Here is a 12,199-nt window from a genome sequence, read left to right on the forward strand (position 1 = left end):
AATTTTCTACTGTAAAGGCTACCAGGTCCCCATTTTGATTCCATCTTCGTTGTGTGCACCTCAAGCATACTTGAAGCTCATGATCTACTCCACTCGTCTTCCTCCCCAAAAAGCTGGTACTAATATGCTTGTTTATTTGGTACTTACTCACTGCCTTTCTTAGTGACACCTGCGCTGTTTCGGTTTTTTTACAGCTAAAAGTTGGCTCTGGTGGTTGGGGCTATCCTAGTGATTCGATCAAGGATCCGGTTCTCCTACTAAGACATTCTCTGCGGCTGCAGGTTGTGCATCAGAATTCAGAAAGACAGAAGGGGCTGCACCTGCACAGCTACCAAGAGTGACATCCACTCATCCAGTATAAATCTCAGACACCTGCCTTTCCTGAGTTGCTTCTAAGCCTGGCTTCTGCCTACCGTAGCCATGGAGCCAGAAAGAGGCCTAATCGCATATGAAGAGCCGGCTCCAGAGTCGACGGACCTGCTCTCGAGCGCCTGGTGCAGCTCGGCTATCAAAGTTCTTCACACAGGACCCAAGGAGTGCTCGATGGCGCTGGTGGAGCACTCGGTCATGGCGCTTGGTAATGACAGCAATGATATGTTGGCAGTAAGTGCAGATTCAGTACTGTAGGAAATATCATGTCGTATTGTGCTGGAGATGAAATTTGAGACGCGTGCCAATCTATCTCTATCCTGATGATTTGCAGAAGAGTGATCGTAGCTTGGTGGTTGACAACAGCAGTTTCAGCACGACCCAGTGGAAATATGATGATCTGAAGGTACACAGTTTGTGCGACAGTAGGATGTTCATGCACAAACTCGTTTTTAGCCTTGAGTCAAGTTTTTACCTTACTAGCGTTCTTCGTTTTATAGTCATGGATATGGCTGCAGAAGGCAATTCATCCCGAACTGGACTATGATCTCTGCCTCAAGAAGAAATGGGTGAGTGAAAGGAGGTGTATTCTTAATGTGCTCAGAGCCAGTTTCTTCTGTTTATCTCTGATGGGATTACATAACATGTCCCTGACAAACGTGCTGCGAATTTTTCGAGTTGCACAGAGATGATTTACATGGTCTCATCTAAACCACTCAGCTCATCTTGAGTTATTCAAGAATTTGTGACCACGGAACTTGTTCTTCCATTGATTTTGGTAGTGGTTCCTACTTCTGGTTCGGGTGGATGGATATGAACGGTCCAGTCTGTCATGCGTTTTTTTTATCTCAGTCTGTCACGCGTTTTGATTATCATATTCGGTAAAGATAACGATTTGAATTGCATGCTATGATCAGGATCAGCTGTATGCCCGTATCTCGTTTCCAATCTCCTCTTTTGAATCATTCAAAAAAAAAATCTCCTCTTTTGAAATCCTTGTTAAGAAACATTAAATGGGGAGATATGCTTGAATTGGGATCAAGGAAATCGTGAGATATTTTTATTGCCATAATATATTTTGTGATAGCCTTGCCACGGCAGGCCTTAAAATTTTCTGAACTTGCGTGCAGCTCCCGCGCAAGATGGCGCCGTGGAACGGGATCTCGCTCAAGAAGTGGGTGAAGGAGCGGAAGCAGAAGCGCAAGGAGGAAGCGCGCCTGCAGCGGGCAGAGGTCCACGCCGCCGTGTCCGTGGCCGGCGTCGCGGCCGCGCTCGCCGCCATCGCCGCGGAGAACGCCGCGCCGCCCCGCGCGCCCGGGATGAGGGAGACGGCGGTGGCGTCCGCGGCCGCCCTCGTCGCGGCGCAGTGCGCCAAGGTCGCCGAGGCCGCGGGTGCCTCGCGCGACCAGGTCGCGGCGGCCGTCGACTCCGCCAGGGCCTCCACGGAAGCCAGCAGCGTCATCACGCTCACCGCGGCCGCCGCCACCTGTATGTCTCGTTCACAGTTCGTTTGGCATATACATAACCCCTGACACGGAGTACTTATTTGGCTGTCTGCCATGTCACAGCACTGCGTGGCGCTGCGACGCTGAGAGGACGGCGCAGCGCCAGCGGCGGCGGGCACGGTCAGCACGAGAGGGCGGAGCACTCGGGGTCGTCGCTGTCGCAGGACGACCTCGACTTCGACTTCAACCACGCGAGGTCCAGGGCGGCGCTGGCCAAGGGCGACGAGATGTTCGTCGCGATGCCGGACGGTGAGTGCCGGCCGCCGCGTTGTCGATGATGCAACAACCTGCTGCACGTCGCTTTGCATGCGAAACTGAACAGTTCTCTTTGCACGTCGCGTCGCAGGGAAGTGGAAGCTCCACACGGTGTCGGCGGCGTCGAACAAGCGCGGCGAGATCGTGCTGCGGATCAAGAAGACGAACCTCGTCATAGCCTTCTCCCACGCAAAAGAAAGTAAGGAACCGGCAACGCCCGGCGCGATCGTCTCGTTTCTTCCCTGTCTCCTCTTGTTTTCTTCCTCGGACAAACTGAACTGACCCAGCAACCACCTGCTCACGCACCCGCAGGCGTGATCCGCGACGTGCGGCCGTGCGCCCCGGAGAAGCCGAGCCACGACGAGGGCGCGACATACCCGGTGGAGGTCTCCACGAACAAGGGCAAGGTGGAGCTCCGCGCGGACGACTACGGCGTGTACAAGCGGTGGGTCGCGACGCTGAGCCACATGCTAGTGATGTCCACCGCCGTCTCCGTCTCCACCAGGCACGACCCGCCGCGGCCGGCGCGCCGGGACTGACCCACCGGTGCCGCCCCACGGTCGAGGCAACGGCCCCATCCAATATGACGTGAACGACGTCGATGATCGATCCGTGTCGATCGCATGTGTATTAGTATTACCCATGAACTGTATTGAGTACCAGTATCAGCATTGCAACCAAAGATTCAAAGACTGTCACGGTTTGTTTGACTGAAATTCTTTGTGTTCGCATCGTTTTCCTCACTTCTTTCTAGATGGTATTTTCGTGAAAGAAGATAGCGGTATATCACAAGATCGATGCCGACGGGGCAAGGAGACATCTCGATCACTCCGTGGTCCTGCGCGTCGCAGGAATGAGCAGGTGAGTAGATGCCCATGGCGGCGATGCTTTTGAGCCTTCATGCATCATGCGCTGTCAAATACGTACTGCAGAGTGTAGACAAAATGAAAAAGTCACGTTACCTTCCTCAACTTTCGCGAAAATCCGTTTTTTCTCTCCAAACTCTAAAACCGAGCAAAACACCTCCCTTAACTTTTAAAACCGTTCATCTTACCTCCCTGGCCTTGTTATAAGCGGTTTTGAAGACGGGTTTGTCTTTTTTTATTTATTTTGGCTAAATTTTTAAAAAATCATAGTAAATCACAGAAAAATCATAAAATGAGAAATCTAATTTTGTTGGACTCCACATGAGTAGATCTACATAATGAACATATAATATGGTATGTTTTAATACAAAGTTTTTGCTGTGGCTTTAGATCTATGCTTTTATGTAATTAATTGGAATAATTCAAAGCTGCAGTTTCTATGGTCCAATTGTGATAAAATTTTTATGGTGTGCTAATTATTGTATGATTGAACTATAGTAAAAATTTAATACTCATTCGATCATGTATAGCTAAGTTATACATGATCCAATGAGTATGAAATTTTTACTACAGTTTAAGCATATAATAGTTAACTCACCATAAAAATTTCACCATAATTGGACCATAGAAACTGCAGCTATGAATTATTCCATTTAATTACAGAAAAACATAGATCTAAAGCCACAGCAAAAACATTGTACTAAAGTATACCATATTATATATTCATTGTGTAGATATACTCACGTGGAGTCCAACAAAATTAGATTTTCCATTTTATGATTTTTCCTTGATTTAATATGATTTTTCAAAGATTCAGCCAAAATAAATAAAAAAGAAAAAGACAAAACTGCCTTCAAAACCGCTTATAATAGGGTCAGGGAGGTAAGATGAACGGTTTTTAAAAGTTGAGGGAGGTGTTTTGCCCGGTTTTGAAGTTTGGGGAGGAAAAGCGGACTTTCACGAAAGTTGAGGAGGTAACGTGATCTTTTTCCTAGACAAAATATGGCTATATATTAGGTCAACTTTGGCCCACAAAGGAGCTAGTATGAATAGTCACCACATCTATGAGCAGTCATGGGCCAAGGCCGAGCACGAACGCAGCTCGTACACATGAGCGATCTTTTAAAATATTTTTCCAATCTTTTCTAGCAAGATTAATTGCCCCAATAAAAAAAATATCATAAATGTACTCATAGTGCCAATTGCCGGGATTTCCCTCGTCTCCAATTCAATAGGTGATTTTCCCCCTTTACATGCAGGGTATTTTGAAAAAAAAAACATAACCTTTCAGTATGAATAAACTTTTTAAATTTTTAAGCCATATTGGCACCAGAATAATCAGTACAATGTTCTAATCAACAAATACATATCTGAAGATTGGATTAGTTATTTTGGTATCGAGATGGCTTAAAACAAAAAAGAGTATATAACTATAGAGCTGCAATCTCATCAAGATTTGTAGTTTTATTATAAATTTATATATATTTATATGAGGTCATATGAAAAATTAAACATATTTTGGAGATGTGTTAATGTTATGCGCGGAATAACTGTGGGCTATTTTTCACTCCGCTATAATATAAGCCTAAATAAGAAAACTATAGTGCTAGTTTTGAGAAAATATAAACATATAATCGCTCATGAGCTTTACGAGTAGTCAAGTACGGTTATCAAGCCCAACCGGCATCAACAAGCAAAGCTCTCTTCATCAGATAGCGACATAGCGTTGCGATGGATTTTATGATTGGGTGCATTAGTCAAAACACCTCAAATATTGAAAACTCCCTCAAAACTCAAAAGCACACTCGATACTATACACGATTTTCAAAGACTATGAAACGTCGCACAAGTGTAGATGCATCCATGCTACACGAGCGCAAAATCTGTATTTCAAACTCAAAAAATATCTCTACAACTAAAACATTCATAACTATTCCGTCCACATGTGCGACACCAAAGCCGAGGGAAACGTTCACCGTCGTGCGAAAAATCGCTCACTCCGTCGCTCGTCCGGCACGCCTTCCATCAGCGGCGCATGCAGTGCCCTGCCCCCCGTGTGACGTGCAATCACCACGCTAAAAGATCTCCAGGGAATCGTTGCGCCATGCCGATTAGGAAGGCTATCCCAAATCATCGCTCTAATTCCCATGGGTTGCCCCCGCCCCCAATCACGATCCAGACTGCCATTGCCCATCCACCTCGCGCCTACACCCATGACCATGCCCACGGTCGAGACCACCTCCGTGGCGCCGTCATCACCAGCTGTGGATCGATCCTCCCCGCACCGCAGAGGAGCGGCTCCCAGCCACGGCGGTGCGTGAATGAGTGGCCATGCCTAGGGTTTTCGTGGGGTTCGACCTCACTAGGATCGTGGATGACATCGACGGGCAGCGGTTCAACCAGGTGTATGCCATCGGCGGCGACGTCACGTGATGCGAGGACTGGTGAAGATCTTCGAGGAGGTGCGGCGGCGCGACCTCCCCGTGAGCGTCGCTGGCGTTGCGCAGGCCGCAGATGGTGAACAACGGCGTGGGCATCATCGACCACTCCTTCTGGTTCCACCCGGCGGTGGAGGCGGCGCAGCAGGCCAGCGTCACGGTGCACGTGGAGGCCGAGAGCGCGGCGAACGGCGTGGGGCTCGTGAAGCTAATGGGCCGAAGCGCGGGCCACATCACGCTGCACACCATGCTTAGAAACCAGCGTCGTCGACTGCTGCCTCATCCCGAGGAGGACTTCTACCTCCGCGGTGCCGGCAGACTGTTCGAGTTCCTGTACCGCACGGCCTCGAGAAAGGCCACGCCGTGGTCGTCATCGCCGAGGGCGCTGGGCAGCGCTTCATTCCGAGACCCGACCCACAGCAGCAGCAGCAGCAGCACGACGAGTCCGGCAACCCGGTGTTCCTGGACGTGGGCGCGTGGCTCAAGGCCGAGCTGGGGGCGTGGTAGGCGAAGGAGCATGTCGGGGTGCTGCTCACGTTGAAGTACATCGACCCGGCGTGCATGGTCAGTGCCGTGGTGGCCAACGTGGCCAACAACCTGTACTGCACGCTGCTGGCACATTCGGCGATCCACGGGGTCGTGGCGGGGTACATGGGTTTCGTGCCGGGGCCGATCAATAGACAATGGCAGCAATGGCTACATCCCCGCGGTGGAGGTCGCCGAGGCGCCAAAACCACGTCGACACCAAGGACTACAACTGGGCTTGGGTCAGGTCCGTCACGAACCAGCCCGACTTCATCAGTTCATCCAGAGCACGGAGGTGCAAGCCCTTACTGGCCTTTACAAGGCTATGTGATTTCCAATCAATGCAGCATCTTTGAGCTGCAGAGCCCCTCCAGTTACAGGCTAGCAGGATCATGGCGCCCGTGGCACCTTGAGGTCTAGCGTTGGAGCCTCCTAGCTTGTCGTATGGTGCTAATGGTAAGCAGGACATTTCTCTAATTCCTTTGCATCCCTCTTGCATTTATAGGCTGTTTTCTTGGAGCCTTGTATGAGCACGGTTGCGATTTTGACACCACAAAACCTCCAAGTTTCTACATTTTTATAAGATGAATAACAACCATTCTTATTGCAAGGCACATTCTTCTTGATTCTAATTCCTAATATAAGTTTGGCAAAAACAGTAAGCTAGAATGGTGTGGCCAGTACCCCTGTCTGGATTGTTGAACCATTACAGAAGTAGAATAAATATATGTGCTTGTCTATACAGTGGTACTGATTTGCTGAAACCATAAATGATGGATCAGGAAAGACAATGCCCCATTGTTTCACTAAAATCATGTTTTTGTGGTTTCATATTCCTATCCTACCATCTGAAAAGGGGAACAAGGTGTCTCCTCGTGTCTTCAGAGCCCTTACTTTTTAACAAGTGATGCACTAACCATTGACTTTTTAGAGCATTCACTACCGGAAACAGTGGCTTTGCCGTGTGCCACATGTTTAGCCGAATGTTTTTTAGGCTTTGCCTGAGTGTTTTTTAGGCTTTGCCGAGTGTAACACCTTAGTTAGTCAGTTTAATGGATGCTACTTTTATTTTAGAGCTGAATTATGTATCAACCATAATCAAACGGGAGCCCGAAAGATAAATACTAAAACTTCTAATCTTATTATCAGAAATACAACTGTTCATTATGCCTTTTACTGTGAAAATTATCACGTGAATAAACATATGCCTTCATTTCTCTCATTTTATGCTTCTCCTTGTGTGGATTTTGGATAAAGATGTTTTAGCGTATATACAAACTAGGTCATGCTGTCGGAATCTGGAGTACTATGGTGAATTGGTAGAATTTTATGTTCTTTTCACACTATTCATATGCTTCTTATTTTTTAAAATAAAATTTTAGATTGGATAAATAATATATATTTGCTAATATACCAGGTTCTGTTGTCCTTTGTCACAGCCTGCGCACGTTCCAGGACAGTGTTGTTCACATGAACGGACAGGCCGGCATCAACAAGCAGCGTCTTCCAGCAAGACAGAACTGATGGGGATAGCCTCCCTTCTGATGAACAACTCATCGAGCAAAAAAACACTGGAAAAAGGTTAACTAAAAGGAAGTATATTATTGGATACTTTGCAGTATTGTTGGTGTCCTTGTCGATTCTGATATCAGCCGAAGTTATAAAATTTACGTAAATGTGCGAGGCACTGTTTATTTAATCTAAGGTTATTTGCGCGATTCATTTCAAATTGTTGAGCATGGATGTGGCTCTCCATGGCTCTCAGGCAACACTGCACATGTTTACACCAAAATTTGGGAAGAAGAACGCAAAAACTCGAAGCTTCTAAGATTGTGTCATCAAGGAATCGATTGCATAAGAATCGATATCAGCTGATTCAGATGCGGCACTGGAATTGGCTCTCTTCGAACGACATCAGCAGATAACGACAATGAGCTATAGTTGGCGTCGGGAAAGACATGTCGGACTCTATAAAAGGGAAATATTATGGTCTAAGTTATCTTAAATTAGGAATGTTTTCTCTTAAAGATTATAATGAGTCGTACTTGAGTAGGATTCATGCTTAAGTTCTGGGTATAAATATAAGACCTCGGCTATTGTAGAAAAGACATCCAATCAATCAATATCAATTACTTTTTTGGCTTTACGACAGCCCTTAGGAGTAGGAGTAGTGTAGATCTCGGCGAGTTCTTCAATAAGCAGGGTTGCATCGGTTAAGTTTGACCTCCACTGTGAGCTCTAGTATAAGCTAGTTATCGATTCTTATCTAGTTCAAGTATGGCTGCATCAGTTAAGTTCGACCACCACTGCTCAAATTAGATTAAGGTTAAGTTTTCGGCTCTACCAAAGGTTGGCATCCTTTGGGAATATTCATTAAGTTACCGATCTTGTTGATGTTCTTATTGTCATTAGTTTCAACAACATCAACCTGTCCGGTCAAGATTGATCTAGATCGGATTCACATCCTTTTAATCAGTCATTTACTTTGTTACAATACGATGTTCCTTACTTTAAGCGACGGGTTACGTTTCATCGGCTGTTCTACTTCGATCTTAATCGTGCATAGTACGCGATTAAGGCATGTCTGATCTTGAGGAGGTTTGCTGGCTAGTTAAATCTGGTCTATAGTCTACTATTATGGCTGTAACGATCCGATCGATTCCCACTGATGGCACTTTAGATCGGAGGATGCTAGTTGGTAGATTTGTTTTCGATCAGACGTGACCTTGACTGTTTGCTATGCCTGCATTGGCAAAATAGCCGATCGCCCGCACTTTAACATTCATAGCATGTTTTCATGACCCTATTAAATGTGAATAGATCAATTTTCTTTAAAGGTTTAATCTGTTATCTTTATTATGGCTGCCATCAATCCGGTTGACCCCCACTATTAAAGATAATAGGTTAGATTTGAGGAGTTTATAGGTATGTTCATATTGAATAGTCGATTGTTCATATGCTATGACCCTTTTTTCTACTTGAATCGGCTATTTCAGCCGATTGGCCTGTGCTTTCACAAATATAGCATGTCTTTCAGAAAACCTGTCAATGTATAAACGATTTTATGGATTCTTGAGTTTTAGTTTGTTATTATCATCATAGCTGCCATCGATCCGGTCGAACCTCACTGTTGATAGTAACATATTAGATTCAAAGCATTTGTAGATCCATTTATACTAGACAGTCGATTTGTTCGCATGTTATATTCTTTCTCGTTAGATTCGTCGGCTCAATGCTTTACACTGGTAATATCCACCTAGCTGATGATTTTACTTACATCTGCATGCATTGTACTATCATTATAAAATCAATCGCAACCCATGAGCTTTACAGTCCTTAACAGCCGATTTCTTCGCGTATCGGCTGTTTAGTCGATTTCTTCCGTCTGGCTGCTCCCGAAGCGGCACACTTGGAACTATCTGGGCAAGACCGGCATGTTCTGCCTTAAATTACTGATATAGTTTCTCTCCATGTCAAGTTGCAGATCAAATTGACTGGCACGCTTTCGGGAGGAATTCGCAGGGTCGACGGGTCCTGCGATTGAAGCCAAGCGGATCTCCGAACTCATCCTAAGCAAATCCTTCCGGCTTGTTATGTGCCAGGCGCATCGACACGTTTTTACATCGACACATGTTCTGGCACGCCTAGTGGAACCCAACAATCGTCATGGTAGCTTACAACAACAGTGACATGCTTATGATGCCTTATGAAGACTTACCTGATGAGGATAAATATGTCATCAGTAAAGCTATAGAAGAATTTTAGAATAAGTGTTTATTGTCCTACACCAAGACTTGAGACAATAAAGTTGTTTAGAAATATTCACTACCAAGAGTTCTGTTGTATGGGCAGTCAAATATTGACGAAGCTGAAGATAGGCGTTTCTTTGTAGAGGCTGTAAATAAATCTGTTCATGACGCCATATTGAACCATAATATAGTTTTCTTGAACATATTCCTCAACACCATGAAAGAGGTATTTCATGGATATCCAATCGATCAGGTTGGACCGGCTTACTACAATATTCCACATCTGTCGACTCAGGGGACTAATCAAGCCAGTACTAGCTATCAAGAAGCAGCATCAGCTGGTAATGATGATGTCCACGCAGTTCAGAGCTCATCTGAGCAAGTTCAAGGTGCTACTACTAATCAGATGCAGTATAATCCTGAATCATCAGTGCAGCATGTGCAACAGCCGACGGGGCAAGTTTAGAATCAAATGGTTAATTTTGGCACATCAGGCCAAATACCGTCGTCGGCTCAAAAAATAGCGCCATCAGTTTAAAGGATTCGTAGATATACAGATCCTAACATTTATAATCAGCAACTTCCAACAGCGAGTCAGCAGAGGACCCAATAGATAGAAATTTCACAAGGATATTATTATGGCACGGATTACAATACCCTTCATATGATTACAAATCCAAGGTATCAAAGTATCCAAAATTTCAATCCATAGCTAGGTCAGCAATTGTAAAGAAATCCAAATTCAAATGCTGATGAGTTGTAGCTTAGAGTGACTGAGATGATGAAGAATCAGTTCGGTTTAAAGCCAAAAGGGCAGACCTTCTCGTACAAACGCACATATCCAGAGTGGCATGATTTGATCGCTTCTTCCTATAAATTATAGGCTTCCAGAGTTTACTAAGTTCACTGGCCAAGATAGCACAAGCATAATAGAACATGTCAGTCGGTATCTTACACAGTTGGGCGAAGCATCCATTGAAGAGGCCCATCAAGTTCGTTTCTTCTCCTTGTCCCTATTAGGGCCAGTCTTCACTTGGTTTTTATCATTACCAGTCAATTCCATTGTCAATTGGGCTGACCTAGAGAAGAGGTTTCATACATATTTCTATACTGGGATAGGAGAAAAGAAAATTACTGATTTAATGATCATAAGGCAGACAACTAATGAATCGGACACCAAGTTTCTTTAGAGGTTCCGAGAGATCAGAAACATTGTGCTTCTCATTGAACTTGACTGATGATCAACTAGCTGCTTTGGCCGTTCAAGGAATATTACCGACGTGGAAAGAGAAGTTGCTGGGACAAGAGTTTGACAATTTATGTTAGTTGGCTCAACGAGTAGCAGTGCTCAATAGCCAATTCTAGAATATGCACAGAGATACCCGATTCTAAAAGAATGTTGCAATTGTCGAAGCCTATAATCCATATTCAGTTGATGACGGCTATGAGGACGACGAAGAAGAAGAGATTATTGCGGCTGAATGGAATTGGGGTAAGAAGACAGTAATAGTGCCAAATCCTTAGGGAAAAGAAGTTGAAGAGAGCTATGATTTCGACGTCACAAAATTAGACAAGCTCTTCGATTTCTTGCTTGAGAAATGACAGATCAAGTTGCCCGCCAATCATGTTATGTTGCCCCCTGATCAATTGAAGAATAAGAAGTTCTACAAATTTCATAACGCTACTTCTCATTCTACTAATGAGTGTAGAGTTTTTCGGCAACATATACAGAGGGCTATTCAGCAAGGAAGGCTCAAATTTGATACCCCTCGAAAGATAAAAGTTGATGATAATCCTTTCCCAAGATATTAGAACATGGTTGATGCTAGGTTGCTTAAAGGGAAAACCAAAGTCCTAACATCAATTAGAGCCAAAGAAGCTGGAACCATTGACCCGAAGATGCAAATATCGGTTGATGAAGATAGAGAGATTAGAAGACGTTATGGTCAACAAAAGAGCCGATATGAGCAGGGAGAGACATCAAGGGACGGTGCGATAAGGCCGCGTGTCACATTTCGAATTTTATTGAATAAATGGCAGCGACAAAAGGAAAAGGATTATCAGCATTAGTTAAAGGAGAAAGAATACTAGCGTCAATAAGAAGAGGAGAGGTATGAAAGGAAACAAGCTGAAACATATTAAAATTATCCTTTCTTCAGACATTATTGAAATAAAGGTTTAAAATTGCCTACTAGAAATAATTGCCCAGAGTGCAGTAAGCAATATTGAGAGTTTAGGCAATCTCAAGTCAACCGCCGATCTATCCATGCTCGAGATGAGTATCATCATAATAATATAGATCGACGTCTAAAAAATAGAAGTGTTCATGATCGACTTGGGAAGCGAGTTGTTGATCAAAACTGGGCTAATTATGAAGAAGAGAGCAATGAGAAAGAGTATGTTTGGCAGGAAGGGCAATGATGTCCAGGAGATTTGACAAGAAGCCAGAAAAGAAGTGTGCAACACCTAAGGAACAGAGAGCTAGAATAGGC

General features: G+C 44.8%; 1 protein-coding gene and 1 pseudogene across 1 annotated transcript; both read left to right on the plus strand.

The window, feature by feature from the left end:
• Window positions 1–298: 298 nt before the first annotated feature.
• LOC136497915 (VAN3-binding protein) lies at window positions 299–2,845 on the plus strand. Its single transcript, XM_066493812.1, has 7 exons — window positions 299–603; window positions 704–775; window positions 870–938; window positions 1,500–1,857; window positions 1,938–2,123; window positions 2,221–2,328; window positions 2,442–2,845. Exons 1-7 carry the CDS (start codon window positions 421–423, stop codon window positions 2,666–2,668), a joined length of 1,203 nt encoding a protein of 400 aa, XP_066349909.1. The 5' UTR covers window positions 299–420; the 3' UTR covers window positions 2,669–2,845.
• Window positions 2,846–5,326: 2,481 nt separating this feature from the next.
• LOC136495916 (ATP-dependent 6-phosphofructokinase 2-like) lies at window positions 5,327–6,314 on the plus strand (annotated as a pseudogene).
• Window positions 6,315–12,199: the final 5,885 nt, after the last annotated feature.

This window comes from Miscanthus floridulus, chromosome 12 (genome assembly GCF_019320115.1).
Source record: "Miscanthus floridulus cultivar M001 chromosome 12, ASM1932011v1, whole genome shotgun sequence".
In the NCBI taxonomy this organism is placed as follows: Eukaryota; Viridiplantae; Streptophyta; class Magnoliopsida; order Poales; family Poaceae; genus Miscanthus; species Miscanthus floridulus.